This window comes from Pterocles gutturalis, unplaced genomic scaffold (genome assembly GCF_000699245.1).
Source record: "Pterocles gutturalis isolate BGI_N339 unplaced genomic scaffold, ASM69924v1 scaffold363, whole genome shotgun sequence".
NCBI lineage: Eukaryota > Metazoa > Chordata > Aves > Pterocliformes > Pteroclidae > Pterocles > Pterocles gutturalis.
Genome location: NW_010120078.1, coordinates 567 through 13,032, shown reverse-complemented (window position 1 = coordinate 13,032; position 12,466 = coordinate 567). Strand labels below are relative to the sequence as shown.

Sequence of the window (12,466 nt, the reverse complement as noted above, 5' to 3'; positions counted from 1 at the left end):
CCAAAACTTTGTTGCTTAGGTGTCACTAAGCTGGCTAATTCCCTAACTTTTTAATGTGGAATAATATGCTAGCAATTAATCAAAGAGCCATGTGAGGCTTGGATGCTGGCTGAAATTCTGGCTTACCCTGTCTTTCAACATTTAAAATATGATGGTGAGTTGAACATACTGAAACACAAACACGTAGCATGACAGACCATTTACAATGCCCTCTGGCCCTCCCAGAGTATTGCTGCTTCAGTTTTCTCTTCATCAGTTATTGGAAGTATATTACCTCTGTGGGAGAGTTCCCAGATCAGCTCATTTCTGAGCCAAAATAAAATGAATCTAAATATAATAACACCACTTAGATATGAAAATCTAAACTTGAAACTTCATTTTTCACTACTTTTGTAGTTTAGCAGGAACTGAACCGCTATCCAAGAAATTAATGATTATCTAACATTATATTTTCCCTAAACAAATGTAACATTATTTGTCTTTATCTATTGCAGAGTCAGGAGTTTGGCTTTTAACATGCTGCTACAGTTAAGTGGTTTTTGGGAGTGAAGCACGCTAGTACTACAAAATTTTCTGATTGTTTCCTAATTTCATCTTCAGAAGACACACACAATTTCCTACTTCAACAAAATTTCATGCAATGTACATAGATTTTTATAACTCTACCCAAAACTGGACAGAAACAATGGCTGAACTTTGAAAGGTCTAGCAGGCCCATTAGCTGGCAGTTTCAAAATATGGGATAATCTTGAAGTCACTGAATTTCACTGGGCTCTAAACCAACAGCCAAACGGCTGACTCACAGACTTCTTGTAACTGATGTGAGCACCTGTATCAGGAAGCAAAAGCAAACCCCTATTTCAGTTTCCACTCTTTCTGAGCAACATTTCTTTATACAGAAAGTGCATCATCTGTATACAAAATTTAGATTATAAGCTCTGTGATGTTAGATGAACATCTTCCTTCCACTTTTGTGGAGTAGCTGGATCATCAACACTGATCAGTAATGCACAATGCTATAACATATAAGAACATGTTCAGAAGCTAAACTGGACAAAATGTCCATGGAAAGAAGCAGAAAAATCCCCACTCAGGACTAAGGGTTATTCTGGCTATAGAAGTAAAAACACTTATGTAAAGTAAAACCTTAAAGAAATCTCAACACCCACGCTCAGTGCAGTTGTCAGTTATGGTACTGCTAAATGCAAATATCAAAATAAGACTCTTATTAATTTTTCATTTTCTTTTAATTTAAGAGCAGAAGGTCATAGAATGCAGCATTCCACTGAATTTTAAACCTTGGATGTGTTTATACATCCTCTTTACTATTTTGAGTGAGATAAAACAGATTGAAATAGCTTATAAAATAAAACAAAGCTTCAATTTTTAGAAGACATGAAAAGAAAATAAGCATTTTCAAACCTAATTGGGCTTATGTGCATGTGGCACATTAACATTCAAACAAATTAACAGCTAAACAAAAGTCAGTATGAGAGCTCAGGCACTTGTCTCTAATTCATATTCATGTTCAGCACTGCACAGCGCCAAATTAGCTAATGCCATTGTCTGCCTGCCACGCCAGAGCTGAAGTCAAACGGTCCTACAGAAAGAAGCAAAGAGGAGGGGAGATGCATAATGCATTGCATCTCATTTCTTAAGTTCCTCATTTCCACTTACTCTAATCAAAAGCACAGAAACTTTTGCTTTCCTCAGAGTTCTATTTTTTCCTGTTTAAGACAGGAAAGCATACTCATACAAACAAATACGAATATCGGTCAGGTTCTTGATCCAACATGCTTTTTTTCTGCATGTACCAACTGCAGTTGAATGAGTTAGGCTGCAGGCAAGCCTGGCCAGGTTAGGTGCTCTCCATTATTGCAGCCACTTTCCCCTACGTCCTGTCATTCTGCCCATCTCACTAGCATCCACCGCACTGTTTCCAGAACAGCAGCTTTGGGGGAAAAAAGAAACCAAACAAAAACCTTACACAAAAAAAATAATTTCAAAAGGCCATATAACAGGAAACTCAGTCAAGTCAATTCAAGAACTTCATTGAAATCTCCAACAGATCAATTTTAGGAGATTTGCCTATGGCATTACAAGTTCTAAAAATGTATGTTCACTCGCATCCCTCACATATGTTGCAGGACGTGCAGGTGTCCTGGCCACAGTGCAAGCTTGGCATAGGAATACAACCCTCCCTCTACCCCCCAGCACCTTAAATTTTAGACCCAAAATATTTTTTATTAAAAATACACTAATAAAGTTAACATGTAATAAAAATAAAATCAACTCAGTAATTGCTGCCAATAGACAGTGAATCAGTTAATCAGAACAACACTTATTAAAACACAAAAAAATTACTAAAATTTTTATTGTGTGCTCCTGATTGTCCATTTGCTTCTCAATTTTGCTGGGAGACCAAGTTAGCCACAGGTCTGACAAATACCATTTACGGTCAGGTGGAGAAAATATTACCCTAAACATGATGCATATTTTGAGAGAAAGAGTAAGCGAGCTTTAGCTTAATTCTACATTCACAATGCTGATCTTAAAAGTAGCAACTAGATACTAAACCAAAACTGACTGAGAGACAACAGGTATCAGGTATCCTTTTTCTTACTGTTCCTTTCCTTCTCTTCTCACCACACGTGGGAGTCTCTTTTACAAAGATCAAAACCAGTCTGAATTAAAAAAAACAGTCAGAAAGATGTGCAAACCCATCATAATTGCCAGTGCATGAATCGTTTTCTTGTCTTTTCCACAAGGCAGGTACATCTAATACCAGAATGACCACTGTGAGGAATCATTCACTGTATTTTTAACCCAAACAAACTTTTCTCAAATCTTTTGCAGGCAGGTTTCTAACACCAGCAAGTTGCACAGGTGCAGCTGAACCATCTGAGGGCTATATTCCTAGCGGCGCATAAAGCCATCAGCTTGCCAGTTCACAGCTAAATGCTTTCAGCATGGCCAGAAACCGCAAGCTGCATTTCTTCAGAAGTACCTGGTAGATTGGCTCACAACTTGCAGTACTTTTCAGGCTGCCATCAACCTTACAAACAATGGGAAAGACAACACAGACAAAGCACAGACCCCTGGCAAGCACTGGGGGAGATCCCTGGAAGAAGAACCCTATCCAGCTGAAGAGTTATTGTGGATCTGCAATAAGAAATTACACAAACACATAAAACTCATAATGAGGTGTTACGTTTCTTCAGACTGATTCTGGCATCATATTTTAATATCACCCCCAAATGTATCTATTCTAATTAAATATTAGACTTCCAGTTAAACATTTAATTGTTACTACTAAACTTCAAGTTTTGCAGATTAATCCAAGTGATCTTCTACGCAGTTAAAAATAAAGATTAAACAGTGAAAATAGTCATTGCACGGACTCATTTAAATTTTGGGACATAACAGAGAAAAACCGCATTGGAAGCACCCACAGCAACAAGTATATTACTTGGGTGAGAATGTAATTAAGCGTGTAACAAACCTTCAGAGACATGAAAGTCTCACTGATTCTTCACAGTCTCTAGACTTTCTGACTTTTTGAACAATTTTAAAACCAAGGAATTTGCAAAGACTTTACTGACACATGGCCTTTCTTATGCACTGAAGTTTAGCATATCACCTTCTAAGGGTGTGAAACAATAATTGCTGTGTTGTCTTTATTTTACAGTCCATTGGCCTACCTTACTTGCAAATGTAGTTGCAATTTAGCTGCTTTGTTAAGTCAGGTCGCAGAATATAGAGATTTTTCCCTGGAAGGTGACATAAAACTTTTTGGGGGTATGAAAGCCTAGCACAGAATCCCTTAGCTGGAAACCATATGGTCTGGGGTAAGTGTTCCTTTATTTTGGCTTGGCTGAAACATTCTTACTGAAGTGTCAAGTTTTGACTTTATGCAATGTCTTTTTCAGTCCTCAGAATGCTTTTAACTTTCCTTCAGACTGTGAAAACAATTCTTGCTAGGAAGAATTATATTTCCCAAGCTACATACAATGGCACAGGCTCAATAAGAATTCAAGTTTTCAAAAGAGGAGGAATTGATAGGGGTAAAAACAGCAATAAATTTATAATATTTTAAAGAAACTTAGACATGTAATTTTTTTTCCCCTGCACTATATGTCATACTTTTCGGAACAAGTTAGGCTAAATAAATCACAGTAAAACTACCCAAAGCAATTTGTTACCTTAAAATAAGTTTGGCAGTTATTGCAATAGACAGTGTTTTATTGCAGATTTCAAATCACCATGAATGACACCACATACATCATCACCCAGGAGATGATGGTCTAAATGGAACTGCTATGTCAAAATCTAAGCTGTCTCCTGTCTTTGTGCCCAGGCTGATCTAAGCTTTTAAATTGCTCACTAGCTTAATTCAGTATATGAACAAAAGCAAAGGAATTCTCCCTCTGCAGTGGTCTAAAATTTATTCATTTAACACGCTGAAGGCTTTAGACTATTTTGTCACATCTCATAAAATGTCCCCAGACAGTCTGGATATAGCCTTCCAAACCTACATTTGTGGGAAGCTTACTGACCCCAAGAATAACATTTATCTTTGATAGTATTAGCGATAACCAAATGCTGATACAATCCCCTCACCAATATTAGACAGGTTTTGAGTTGATTAAATCAAAAATTAATTTACTTCAGAAAGTGTGTGCAGCAATCTTGAAACATGAGACTATTCATAACTTAGCCCCCATGTTCTGCACTGAGTTATTAACCACTCCAACTCCAGCAAACTGCAACTCTATGTAACACAAACACAGCGTACTACAAACAGAGCATTTCTCAAACTTCTGCTTAAAGTTAAGATAACACATTCTTTTGCAATCAACCAATTTTGCCACACTTCTCAGTGCAAGGGTACTATTTGCTCTCCTGTTTGGATGGAAGTAACAGATGGCAAGACTAATCCCTCCAACACAAAAGCCATGGCTACATCACCACGACTCACATCTGTGCTGCTTACTGGTTTTTTTGATTCAAATAATTCAAATTATTTGTGTCTCATCTTGGATATTTCATATGGTCCCAAGTTCTGCAGTATCATTACATCTCACAGCCTTCAATGTATACACCCTTGTATCATCTCTTTAAGACAGAAAAACACATCCACTTGCTCAAGAGGAGACACTTCGGTACAGACAAGCAGTTTATTTGTCCAACAGCTGTCACTGAAATGATGCAATGTAACTTCTTCCTTCCAAATCCCAGAGTAGCATCTTTAGGACTGATGACCCTTTTTCTCAGGCCTTGACCCACAACACCCTCCATTCTCACCAACAGCTTTGTAACAAGCTCTCCATAACTCTGTATCTTCAGTTTTGTCCATAAACACGTCTGAAGTTCATACCAAGCATATGCTAAGGATCTACGCCCTATTGCCTAAATATTGAAAGGGAACTTCAGACAGAGTAACAGAATTGAATCCACAGAACATAGAGAACCAGAGCTGACCAGTGACTCTCGGTGCCACTCGCATGTGACACAAAGGAAAAGGAAAAGGCAGACTCTGGGAAGAAGAAAAAAACATTCTTAAAGACGAATTATTCTGGTTCCTTAATTGTTGTCACAACCAGGGGTAAAAAAAAAGAAAAACAGAGTAGAAATTCCTTGTTCCACACAATCATTATATGAACAGGGAACAAAATCCCACTGAAAAATAGGCATGGAGAAAACAATTTTTTTTTTTTCCCCTGTGTGTGGGGAATGGAGAAGTCTTCAGTCCTTACAAGAACAAGCTTGCCCTTCTTTTGCTAAATGCAGAAAAATCCTAAGGTAGAAATGGCTTATTTAAAATGTTAAGATTTTGTGACCTGTTTGACTCCCATAGGTGGATTTCTTGTTAGAGAAAATATATAGATTTAAAATAAAAACTTACGACCTGCTAGCATATGGATCACTTAGCACTTTTAAAAGATTTAAGTTTTATACATTTTTGGGAAAACTGCTTCTGTAATATACATTCCTGTGTTTTGAAAACTATAATACACCATTTTTTCTTCCATCGCTACATAGGTACAATAGGCAGAGTACTCTGAGAAGCAGATCTGCCGGAAACACTAACCTAAGTTAACTTCAGAAGAAAGTAGAGTAGCAACCCACTATATATAGGCGTCCATTAGCCAGCTAGACTAACAACGTTGGCTCTCTTCCAGATAAGCACTTTCACTCTCCTAGACCCATTGGGAGCACTGCAATTGCAGGCAAGCATGGAGTAAAGGGAGGAGCAGAAAATGGGAATAATGCAGGGGAATAAAGCAAAGATTTTAGGCAGTACAGCAGTGCTTCATTCTTAAGGGAAACAAAGTTGCTTACTTTAATTTGTGCATTAATATGTTCCCCTCCTTTATTCTTGTTTTAACTCAGCTAGCTGAAAAGTCCAGCTGCTCTGTGCACAGATTAAACCGCAATGGTGCCTCATTAAAATGTATGCCACCAATCGGATTTGACTTACATATACGAAAAATAAAAGTTACCCTCAGCTGAGCCAAAGCACTGTGTGCGGAGGAGCATTCCTTCAGGGCATGCAGCTGACTAAGTTACTGGAGCCTCAGGCACCAAAAAGACTGAGCCACTTAGAAGAGAAAACACTAGTAAGCAAACTGTCTTCATTTCTACCTCCTTGCTCTTTCCCCTTTGACAGTTTCAATGGGAGGGCTGGCACTTCAAAGGAGACATCTTCTCTTGCACTTACTTGTCTTTCTGCAGCTCACACAACTGGACTGGTGGCTATAGCAGAGATCAGACAAAAGAAGATCCGCTACTTCTCAGAAGTAGAAACCTGGAGGAGGTTTCTTCATAGAAACCGAGACTCTGCCGAACAGCAGATAATCTTGCTCCATAAAGATATCTAGGGCTCAGAAACTGAAACAACTGCAGAAGAGACCAGCAGGGAAGAACCTGCCAGAGGTCTGGGTGACAGGTCATGAAAGATCAGGGAACCAACTCTTGCCTATCAGCCACAGGGGACACATTTGTAAGACCTACCTGCAATGAACACCAAAAATAAAACCTTTCAAAAGAAAGTAAAAGCCAATGGCAAGCACAACGGACAAGTGAAGCTAGAGAAGGAGGCTTACAATTTCAAGGCTGGAGTCAATACCGTCCTAGAAACCAGTCTGCCAAAGAGAGGAGGAACAGACTGTGTGTTACAACAGCTTTATGTGGCTGCAGCAGAAGGAAACTGAGGCAGAGACAAACACTGAACAAAGGAAAGACTGCTCAGAGGCAGTTCCCTTTCTATAGTTCTTTCTGTGCTGCATCTCCTCTCTCTGTGCTCTCTCATCCCCCCTGTAGCCTCCCAGCATTAACTGAAGCACTATTTTACGCACTTGGACACAAACATATTTAAACATCATTTACTTAAAATGTCATTTTGGATGACTGGACAGAGAATACACAGTAATTTCACTTGCTTCTGTGTGCAGGTCAAAACCCCATAAATTCCTGCCCAGTTTATATTCTCATTTCCTCTCTGTCCACACTGATGTGTTCGGTCCAACTCCTGAGGCCACCTGGGGATATCAGAATTAGTTATAGTTAAAGCTGAATAACTTCTGAGTTGGGAAGTCAATCCCAGTAGAAATGTCTTGCCTGTCCCGCTTGCTCCTAGCCAGGAGGTTTGCCAAGACCAGAAAGCTGTAGCATTGCAGCATCAGCAGTAGTTCCATGCTAAGCCAAAACTGTAGTGTTCAGTAAATGTCATTCTCTTACTGAATCATTTCCAGACAGCATTGAGGGATTTGACCATTTCCACAGCATGTTGAATAACACTGCCCTAACTATTCAACAAAGGCTAGCAACACTTAATATATATTTCTGGCATTCTCCCAGCTGGATTCAGGGCACAAAAAAAGACCCATCCTCTGAGCATTCTGGCTCAGAAGTTTACTGCAACATATAAGTTTAGTACTGAATAACCTTCTAATATTAGCACTAGTCAACAAGTTCTATAGGTTGCTAGAATTACCCAGAATTCAGAGAATAAAATTATGGCAGCTTTTAGAAATAAACCACATTCATAAAAATCAAGCTGTGTTATATGAATATAATTCCAGCTGAGCTTATCCTTTTCTCTCAACCTGGGGCTCTTTCTAACACTCTATTCTAGTTCATTCTCCATATGCAGCTTCTGACCTGGTATTGCTCCTTTTGACCATCAAAAGCTCCACTGTTTTAATAGTGTTGTGGGTAGATAGGTTGAACCATAGCTGCATTTATATTCAAGTTGGTGCTAAAACAGTTTCTGTGTTCTATAGAGAAACAAATGGTTGTCCAGAGATCCTACCTTCCTTTTATCTTCTGTATGAAGTCATATTTTCGTCCCTTTCCAGCTTAATAAAGTAGTAATTACAACTAAGAAATATAAACATTTTCTTAAGAGCTTAGGTTCTTCCCTAACTGGTTTGAAAAAAAAAAAAAACAAAACAAAACAAAACCAAAAACCAACCTAAAAAACAAATAAACCAAAAAACTCACAGGAGAGTGCAATCTCAGTTCTTTAATAAAGAAAAACTCAGCATGGAAGTATTTCCCCTAACTCCTCACTGATTAATACCACCAAACACTGTCTAAGCTATGACGAGGTTTTTCTGTGCCATGATGAGCTGGGGGGCATGGATTAGCCTGCAGGTGCACATGTTCACTAAGAAGTGAACAAGTCAGTAACCCCAGGGGTGTTCATCTATAAAACAACTTACTAGAGATGTGTAAACAGTTCCTCCTTCTAACCTTCATGACCAATTTTTCATTTACAAAAGATCAGATGCTTCACACAAGCTGGCAATTGCACACAGAAACATAAGTTCTCCCAGACAGCACATTATCATTTTTATTTCTCTTACACGCAAGCTCTCCCCAAATGCCCATTCAGTTCTATTTTCTACTTACAATGAAATGAGAGATTTCAAGCCTTTGAATGCATCAGGAGCAATGTCAGATATTTGATTCTTGCTGATGTCTCTGTAAAGAGAAGGGAGGATTAAAAAAAGATTTGCAAACATGAATGTGACAAAAATATTTTAGCTGTAGCTTATTGGAAGAATATACTTGACACAAAAGCAGAACTAAAAGATCATATTACCTCAGAGAAATTTTCACCTATGTAAGGGGACAGACACACAAATTCCAGGAATGATCAGAAAACATCAGTTAGTACGAGAGGACATAGCCTCAATAAATTGGCAGCTTCCCTGTTAATCAGGTCTTTCATTTTACGGACATTGAGATAAATATAACTATATGAAGAGCTTTGAAGAACAACCATGAGTAAGCCCATTGAATAAAACCAGTTGATAAAACTGTCTTAAGAACTATTAATAACAGAGATAGCATTGTGACACTGTGGGGTGGCTTTCAAGCACAAGGAGCAGCCTGTGACAAAGCATAAAGGTTGACTGTTTAAATGCAGGCATGGAAGCATAACTTTGTGACAGTATATAAGACCATATTTTGATTAGAAGTGCAATGATGTATAAGGTGAGGCAAGGTTTTAAGGCAGCTGGAAGGTGCTGGCAAGACATGCATGAAGGAAGACGGTGGGATTAACGGCGTCAGTGTGGTGTAGGCACCAGGACAATGGCTTCTGAGGCAGCAAGACTGTGTTTGTCTAAGAGAAAAAATTGTGTGGTAAATGAGATGTAAAGACGAACATATAAATACCAAAAACATGTAGTACAGTCTAACAAAATTCCCATCAAAACCCTAGGAAATCCCACTAAAGGGCAGTCTCAATTTATATGAAACAATATCAATAATTCTTCAAAAGAGAAAACTCTTCTGTGCTAAGACTTTTCCCATGTGATCTCTGTTTAATACCAATGGGAAAGGGGATGGGAAACAGACTACCCACCCCCCAGAACCAAAGCAGGCACCAGTTTCACTGGGGAGTTCAGCACTGCACCGGTGATGTTTGGCTTTTAATGGCCTAGAGAAAACAAGCAGTGCAAAACTCTACCATGACCTTGATCTGGTGAGGCAGGCGAGGAGAGGGTTGACACAGCACTAGCAGGTCTGCCTGGAGTTTTCAGACACTCGGGAAAGCCTTCGAGCATCTGAACGGAAACTGTGGACCTCTGAAGGCAGCAGTACTGTGGGGAACACCCAGCGTGTTGCAGACCCTGTCAGGGAGCCCCAGCAAGATTCCACCATTTCAGCTACGATGTGAGTGGAATTCAGTTCTAGCCTGCTGTCATTTTCAAGGGAAAGTGTGTTCCTGGCTTGGAAAATACTCTTCAATTTTAATCATAACCGACCAAGTACATAAAGATAAATATAGACTATGCCACAATTTCCTTATGCATGAAGCCAAATTTTCTACACTTGGGACCCAGATGCTCAGAACTGGGTGCCTTATCATGACTGTCACTGCAATCCAATCTTTCTGTCAATCAGTTCAACCAGGTGCTTAGCTACAGGCATAACTTTCAGCCACCTCACTGCATTCACTGACAGCTGCTATCAGCAGTATCAAATCTTTTCACTGATAGCTGAAGCTGGAGTAATACAGTATTTCACATACTTATTCATTGTCATTTCCACTGGGGCACATGCTAAGGATCCCAGTCAGACTCTAAATAAACATCACTTGAACAAGAACTTAAGAATCAGAAAGGTTTTCTGTTCTATATGTGTTTCAAGCTACGAATTCTGTTGGCTAAAATTTTAATGAAGTCCTCTAACTGTTTTCAAATCTAGCCACATAAAGTGAGATTTTCTTTAGTTTTTTTATATGGTTTGGTTCTTTCATACAGCTCAGGTAACAACCACTCTGCAATCTACTGATGATTTCTCTTACAACATCCTGCCTACAAGGACAGCATTCGGTGAAGGTTTCCAGTTCTTCAGCTCAACACACAGCAGCCAAATTTATGACAGTGAAAGTAGGAATATTTATTTTTATACAGGTTTTTGTGAAACTTGTATAGACTGCCTGGTAGCATTTGCTGCTTTTTATCTCATAATTAGCATGTAAGCAGAGGTCTGATATGAATCTGTGCTATGTACTTATTGAGGAACACATTAAAAACTATTACAATAACATGAAATTATGAGTCTGCCAAACAATGACAAGCATCTGAAAAGGGGCATCTAGTTTTTGAAGCAAGTATTTTACCACTGTTTCACTGATTTGCTATATTTCAACATTTCCATCTTTTCTCTCTCCCCATGTCCGGACGCTAATGACTGTATAACTAATGGTGCCTGAACGTGCATAAATGCCATGCTGGGTGATGACACTCACTCACTTCATGCAGATGCACTACAATCAGCATTAGAAGATAATTAGACGCATTATTTCCTTTCCATTAGAGCCCAAGCTCCACTGCTGTTGGATAAGGTGGCTCCCTCTCCTTCTGACTTCACTGAGGCAAAGGGATTAATTTATTTCCCTGTACTTTTGCTCCCCTCCTTTGGTCTGCTTTGGTAAGACCATCCTATTCTGTGCTTGATTTACATCAAGACAAAGAGATACGGGTTTTTCTAACCTGCACAACTAACTCAATTTCGATCACATAAGGCTCATTTTCACAGTTTAGGGTATCTCTGAATCACTCAGTGGAAACGTAGCTCTTTAGCTGGAAATGTAATAAACTTATCAGGATTCCACCCAGGCAGGGAACACATTAGTCACCTCATACTATTCTCCCTGCACCTCTGACAGCATGGTAGAGATCTTCTTTCAAAAGGTTGTTGAACACACCCTGGAGGGTGACTGTGCTCAGTTACCAGTTAGGGACACAAATTGTTTTTGACTTTGCACCAGGGGAGCAAGGATACCCTGTGAGTCATTGTACAATATATGACTGTGTGGCTTAAATGTCTTTACTGTAAAAGGTTTTGAAACAAAACATTTATTTTTAGATGCAGCCAAATGCAAAACTATTCATAGGATTGGATGAATATTCTCTTTGTCGACTAACACTATTAGAAACAGACTACTTGATTATCTCTAACATGTAAAATGGACTGTTCTCATTTGACAAGAGTACTCAGCAAAAATCCATGTCATATATGGTTTCGTTTTTAGAAGCTCCTTAACAGAAGTAGCAGTGCCACGGGGCTACTGGGAAGACTGTGAAATCTCAATGTGTTTTCTGCTAATATACAGTAAAATTATCTTGACAATTATGCCACTACTATTTGACAAACACCACAACAAGCATCAGAGCTAGAGAGGTACAACCACAACTTTCAGCGTGGCTCTACGTTCCTGGCGCTCAGTCTTGTGCTACAAACTTGTTAGTTAAAAGCCTCAGAATAGCAAAGACAAAATGGGAGGTAATGCCATAAACTCTGGAACTCGTAGGCTAGAAGTTTCAGAACTATGGTACAAGCACAGCTGCTACATAAATGAACCCAAAATGGCATGTCTGGGCTTAGATACTTCTTGCAATAATGACAACAACTTCTGTCTCTGGAGATAGGATGTATCACCTTC

At 39.0% G+C, this 12,466-nt stretch overlaps 1 protein-coding gene across 1 annotated transcript in view; it reads right to left on the bottom strand.

Annotated features, from left to right (window-relative positions):
* Positions 1–8,988, bottom strand: part of LOC104464105 (slit homolog 3 protein-like) — a gene marked incomplete at both ends in the record, with an annotated part of 133,906 nt that extends 124,918 nt beyond the window's left edge. Inside the window, one exon of the mRNA XM_010076731.1 lies at positions 8,917–8,988. Coding sequence (XP_010075033.1) covers positions 8,917–8,988 — 72 coding nt within the window. The remainder of the gene's footprint in view (positions 1–8,916) is intronic.
* Positions 8,989–12,466: the final 3,478 nt, after the last annotated feature.